This window comes from Euphorbia lathyris, chromosome 3 (assembly GCF_963576675.1).
Source record: "Euphorbia lathyris chromosome 3, ddEupLath1.1, whole genome shotgun sequence".
NCBI classification, from domain to species: domain Eukaryota; kingdom Viridiplantae; phylum Streptophyta; class Magnoliopsida; order Malpighiales; family Euphorbiaceae; genus Euphorbia; species Euphorbia lathyris.
Genome location: NC_088912.1, coordinates 33,548,136 through 33,555,185, shown reverse-complemented (window position 1 = coordinate 33,555,185; position 7,050 = coordinate 33,548,136). Strand labels below are relative to the sequence as shown.

The 7,050-nt window shown below is 31.3% G+C and overlaps 1 protein-coding gene across 1 annotated transcript; it reads right to left on the bottom strand.

Moving 5' to 3' along the window:
• Window positions 1-3,649: 3,649 nt before the first annotated feature.
• LOC136221831 (3-ketoacyl-CoA synthase 12-like) lies at window positions 3,650-5,361 on the bottom strand. Its single transcript, XM_066009282.1, has one exon. It carries the CDS (start codon window positions 5,240-5,242, stop codon window positions 3,860-3,862), a length of 1,383 nt encoding a protein of 460 aa, XP_065865354.1. The 5' UTR covers window positions 5,243-5,361; the 3' UTR covers window positions 3,650-3,859.
• Between the last annotated feature and the right edge of the window lie 1,689 nt (window positions 5,362-7,050).

The window sequence follows — 7,050 nt, the reverse complement described above, 5'->3', positions numbered from 1 at the left end:
TTCTTACCAAAATAAATAATAATAACAACAACGGGTACCTTTTGCAAAAAAAAAGGAAAAAAGAACAAGAAAAAAAACATAGCTTAATTTATACGTTTCTGAAATAAAGATTGTGAATTTAAACTCATCCTCTTATTAAAAAAAATCATAAAACAAACTGGTCCTTTAGACTAATTTTCAATTAAATTAAATGAAATTTATCGAAATAAAATATAGATATAAACCAATGTTGGCTTCAGTTTAATTTGAAAATTAAATATTATTTATTTAGATATAGATGTTGTACACGGGACGACCGTCTTAGGGAATTTGTTTTTTTTATCTTTGTTCCTGTATATATGAATCGGGAATTCCCATCATCGTTCTGCAAAGATTTTATTTTTATTTTTAAATATTAATTAAAAAATAAATTTGTATAAAATAAAATACCAAATTAATAAGGCTAAATATAACACTTCAACATTTTAATTAAATACAAATAGTACGTATATATGTTTAGATTTATTAAATATAAAAATCATTATTAATATTTAAAGAATAATTAATAATTTTGAGGATTCCACGTGCCGGGAAGAATATTCCACATTCCCGCCCCCATCTAAAATCCGGGATAAAAAATTTCTATTCATGTTCTGTAGAATTTTTATCCCTATCGAGGCGGACCCCAAGTAGAATGAACTTTTTTAACCCGTTAATAATCGGTTATTTACCCATGAATCAAAATTGTGAAGTCTAATTAATCTTTATATATAGCGAAGAAGAAAACATTGTTGAAAACCTAACAGTACTAGCTGTGCATGCAACTTAGCAATCATATATATGTCCTATAATTAATCACAAGTGCAAACACTTGTCTCATACATCCAATTCTTGCCATGGAAGTACACATGTATACACAATGGGACCAATTCTGCATAAAACTCTTCAATTTTTTTTCTTTTTTAAATAAATTCTTATTAAATATTGTTATATATATATATGTGTAATTCCTGTATTTTACATACATAAATTCCAATTTTTTTGATTAAAAATTTGCATAGATTAATTATGAAAAAGAAAAAGAAAAAGATAAATAGAGATGTTATGGAAGTATAAGCAAGGAAGTTCAATAAAAGTAGTGGCCTGGCTGGCAATTAATGGGAGTGTTGAAACATATTATTAAGAAGAACAAGTACTCCTGGGCAATACCATGTGTTACTGGTCCATCTTGTCAAAGTCATGCCTTTCTCCTTTATTAGGTTTAACATTAATATCCATTGTGCAACTAAACTTATCAAACTAATTATAAGCTGGCATCACAATATTCACCACTCAAAATTTCCACCAATTTCAGATTTTCAACATAATAATAATAATAAAGGAAAACATAAGTCTCTTCATGTGGAATGTTGGTGTTAAAAAATAGGGTAAATAATTTATTAGTACCCTAGTTTTTACCTAACACACTGTTTAGTCCTCTTATTTTGAAAAACACATTTTAAGGTCCCTATCTTTTGCCAATATTAACCATTTGGTCATTTTGTCTAATTTTTTATACTTTTAACCGTTATATTTTACATTAAATAGACATATATAAAATAACAGAGTAACATGGTCAACTTGTATTGTACTATGGTTGTCCTAAAAGCTAAGATATGTTCGGTTAAAAATATAAAAAACTAGATAAAAGGATCACATGGTTAATATTGGTAAAAGATAGGGACATGTTTTTCAAAATAGAGGGACTAAACAGTGTGTTAGGTAAAAACTAGGGGATTGATAAATTATTTACCCTAAAAAATATGGATAAGATAGAAATTTACTATTAAAGTTTTTGGAGAAGTGTAGATATATCCGGAATATAAAATTTTATTCTCAAGTTGGAACAATTTTGAACCCATACAATGGCATGAGTGGGCTGTAAAAATTAAACGGACCCTATATGGGTTGAGCTTCATTTTTTTTTTTCTTCCCACCTGTAGGAGCAAGAAAAAAAAACGCAACCACTCTCATCTGGTACTGACCGGGTCAAAGAGTTCTCCACCCCACACCGTAGCTAGTCCTCTTAGCTTTCTTGGAGCTAGTAGAGTGTCCCGCCCCATAGATGAAGATGAAGGAATAGGTAGAGGCAGAACCACCCTGTAAGAGATGGTTTTTGACAGTCGGGGTGCACCGGGTTTCCTATATTTTGTGTCTCTACTACGTCCAAGTTTTTTTTGGTTACAAAAAGTTTAGGTAAGGGTAGGTCTAGACCTGGCAATTATCGTGTTCGAGTCGTGTTCGTGTCGTGGCATTTCGGGTTCGTGTCACAAAAGAGTAAACCCAAATCCAACCCAAAAACTTTCGTGTCAAAGTCGTGTTAACCTGTTCGGGTTAGTGTCGATTTCGTGTCGTGTTTTCGGGTTACATGTAATTTTGTTATGCATATATATTAATAATAACTCTTAAAAGTATAAAAAGATATGGTACTGTTTTTAAACGTTTTATATCATTTTTAGATTAGTATGTTAACAATAATTATCGAAAAGTTCGATAATATCATGTTAGAGGGTCATGTAATGTGTTTATAACAATTTAGGAAATTCAAATCAATATTTGCAATTAATAATTATAATTTTATTATCTGTGGAATTTACAGATCACATCACATACCAATTGAGAGCTAAATTTTGACGAAGTGGGGAATCGAACCTCAAACCTGTCAAGCAGAGGTTTAACGCCTTACCACTCAGACCAACCCTCATTGGCCTACTACGTCCAAGCTTAGAGTTACGTTTTATGAATTCTATTAAAATTTCTCTATGTATCATATCCAGACCCAAAAGTTACTCCATATTAAAACGTTGAAGATAAAAAAAAATTTATTATGTTACCCAAAATATTTGAGATAAATAAAATTTTACAACACTTTATTTATTAGAGGCGGGGTTGAATAAACTTTGGAATCTAAGAATTTTTCATTTATAAAATGTGATCATGAATTGAATGAACTATTCTATCATATGTGTATATATGTATGTGGGTTTTAAATGAGTCGATCCACTCATAAGCAGTTTAGTGTTCGGCTCGATAAAAATTTAATCTTGTTTGGTTCGGTTTATAAACGAGCTAAGCTTGAACACTACGAAACTCGGCTCATAAGATCGCAAACATGCTCGTTTATAGATTCATGAACAAACTCGATTATAATATTCATGACTACGCCCATGATCAAACTTGATTTGATTTTTTTAATATTATTATTTCTATAAAGTGGAAAATATAAATCTACATAGATTTTTGTGAAACTTTAATTTTGTAGGTTTGAAAATCATATAGTTTTGTGTTAAAAAAATTTCAAATTAATATAATTAATGAGCTAATCACGAGCAAAATTTATGAGCAGAAATAATGAGCTGCCCACGAACTCGTGAACAAATAAACAAACTGCTCCCGAGCAGCTCATAAACATAATTTTAAGGTCGAGTTTGAATTTGAACTTGTCAATTTTCTAAGGAACCGAACATCAACATGCAAAAATTCAACTCGACAACCACTACAAAAGCTAACATACCAATATCACACTATAAAAAAAAATATATGAAAAATTCCATAAAAAAAATATTTAAAAAAAATTAGTAAAAAAATGAAATAGAAAGACAGACAGCCCACACCCAATAGAATAATTAAGCAAACATGATATTAATTGGAAGTAAAATCTTATTGGGTTATGAAATCCACAAAGGGATTCAACAATAATAACCACTACCAAGTAATCAAGTAGTAGTAGTTTACAAATTCAAATTCAAATTCAAATGTAAAAATATCAAGATAGGAGTAAGTATTAATTCAACAAATAATAAAAAATATTAAAAAAAATAAAAATAAAAATAAAAATTCTTTAAGGGGGTAGAACAAAGGTACTCTCATCTTCATTATTAATCCACCCAAACTTCTCCATGAATGGATTGGCCAATGAATTTGGTGGATAGCTATCAATGCATTCTCTCCAAGCATTATTTGATTCCTCCTCTAAATCTCTTACCACTTCCCATAAACAGCTGTTACATTTAAATCCTGCACCAAAACTTATCATCAATACTCTATCTCCTTTCTTCAACCTCCTCTTCGCCACCATATACCCTAACACATACCATAAACTACTCGCCGATGTGTTCCCAAATCTATGCAATGTCATTCTCGCCGGTTCTAATTCATACTCACTCAATTCCAAATTCATCCCGATTCCATCTATTACAGCTTTTCCACCGGTGTGGATGCAGAAATGGTCCACTCCGGTCCGGAAATTTATCACCGGCCGCCCTCCTCCGACTTTCGTTTGACTCCATTTACGTATAAATGTAACAGCGAGAAACCTCACTAGTTCTCTTATCGGCAGGATCTTCGGCGAGATTTCTCGGAGATTGTCGACGAATGCTCTTGTTGCGGCTTTTGGGAGATTTTTCCCCAAATGAAACCCTAGGCGGCCGCTCTCGTCTTCTCTTTGGATACAGCAGTTGTAAGAATCATCCCGGCCGCCGTGATGTGTTCGGACTAGGCATTTTAATTTGAACATTGCTTTGTGTTTTAATGCTCTTTTGTTTGTCAAGAGCATTGTGCATCCGCCGGATCGGAATAAACAGTTGGCGAGGATCATGGATCTGTCGTTGCCTGCGTACCAATTTGGACTCAAAGATTCGGAAGTTACAACAAGTGCGTAAACATTCTTCCGAGTTTTGAAAATGTTTTGAGCAATGTTGATTGATATAAGACTAGCACTACAGCCCATTCCTGTTAGATTAAAGCTCTTGATATCTTCTCTCATTTTGTAACGATTTACGATTCTAGAACATAGAGAAGGAACTGCAGATAACATTGATATATTCACTATAAGAACATCGATTTCTTGAGGGGAGATTCCTGACCTTTTTAGGAGTTTTTCAATGCTATCTGCGAAGAAATCATCCATCTCTGTGATGGCATCTTCAAATGTTGGATTCTCTTCTCGGCCTTCAAACACCATTTTTGGAGCGTATGTTTGTTCTCCGAGGCCGGAACTAACTATGGCTTTTAACAGAAACTTGTACTCGTTTAAACCGAGAACCTTGTTCCGTTTGATAACTTCGCCGCAGAACTCTGTGTCGAGTTTCCGATCATCGGAGGGTTTGTAACATTCGTAATCGAGAATGTAGCATTCTTTGTCTCTTTTTCCATCTATCCATCTCCAGATTAAGAAGAGGAGATAGAAGATGAAGAATGCATACATTGATAAGATCAAATCCATTAATGAGAGAAAGAGAGAAAGAAAGAGGAAAGGAAGAAGGTAATGAAGAAGAGAGAAGAAGGAGAGGGAGAGAGGAAAATGGGGTGTGTAAGTGTGTCTGTCTGTCTTGTGTTTAAGTATAGGAGTCAACTTTGTTAGGATGGAAATCATGAAATGAAACACTTCTTATAAGGAGCATGGTTATGGTTATGGTTATCAAACCCGAACCGATCAACCCAGTTCAATCGGATCTTATAGTAAATCCTTTCCGAGAAACATAAAATATTAAATTGGTTCACAACCGATAAAAACCTATCATCCGAATAATTCAACCGATGAACACCGTAAACCCAAATACAGGTTTATGAGTTGAAACGAGTTTAATTTTTAAGCTTTTATTAGTATTTTCTTTTAAACACATTATAAATTGATACTCCCTTTATTCCATATGTAAAAATACTTTTGTCTGATTATCCCACTAAGTATACTAACTCATCTTTTAATTATAAATAATAATCACTTTCATACTATAATCATATTTCTCAATAGAATTTATTGAATGTTTAAAATAAGAGATATTTTTCGCCATATGTAAAAAAAATGTTAATTAGAAATTTTTAAAAGTTCGCGGAAAAATTAAAGTTTTTGAGTTATTAAATCCAATTAGATAAAAATAAAAACTTATTGCATGCAAGACAAGAATAAAGAGTCATTTAAATTGAAATTTTGGACAAGTAACATGGAGATATATTAAGCTTACAAATAACCATCACTTTCCCACCACACCCCAATTTATTATAGTTTAAATTATTTAATATAGAATATATTAAATGTTTTACTCATTAAAACACTTTATTTTTCAAAAAACACTTTTGGATAAAAAAAAATTATTTTATAATATATGTCATATACATGTTAATTTATACAAATAAATTGATTTTTTCCACTAAATTTATCTTTATTTAAATTTACTTTTACATATTGCACACACTTTTTTTTATGAAAATTTTTACGTCATTATAAGAAAACAGCAAGTACAACAAGAAAAGTAAGAAATACAATCTTAAATAATTACAGATTATGCCTAGTACAAAATCCATAAATGTAGGAAAAAAAGTATAAAGAGTAAAATAAACCATTAAAGGTACAAGTAAAACCAACAATAGATGAAACTTATATTTCTTGAAACTCCTGGCCCAATCTTCAGCATTTAAACTCTTCTGAATCTTTGGATTAAGTCATTTCTTTTGTAACCACGTAGATGTAGTGATCTACGCATAAGATCTACCATTTCTGTTCTTGCTAAAACAGAAAATGTTACAATGAAAAGATAATAAACAATAGATGCAATTCAAGCGGATTAAGAGATCCGGTAAAATATATGCAATCCAACTAAAATAAACTTATTGAACAAAGAAGAAGAAAAATAAAAAAACACAACGGTACAAGGAGGAAAAATGAAGACAGTCTTTTTTTTTTCTTTCTGAAATAGAAAACTGCAACTCGAAAGAGAAGAAAATCCAATCAACAAAAAGATCAACTGATGAAATTGATGAAGAATTGAAACGGTTTGAGAAAGTTTTGAGTGGAAGAGCACATAAGGTTACATATTGCACACTTTTGAGTCAATCTATATAAAAGAACATTGATTTATCACCACCTCCAACGTTTTTGTGACTCTTCGGTACATTTATCTAAAGTTTAGTAGCCAAAATCATTTTAATTAGGGTAGCAAAGTTATTTTCATTAAGTATTAAAGTCAATCTTAATTCTTATGCCAAGAGCTAGAACAAAAACATAGAAAGTAATATTTTTTATTCAGGATATAA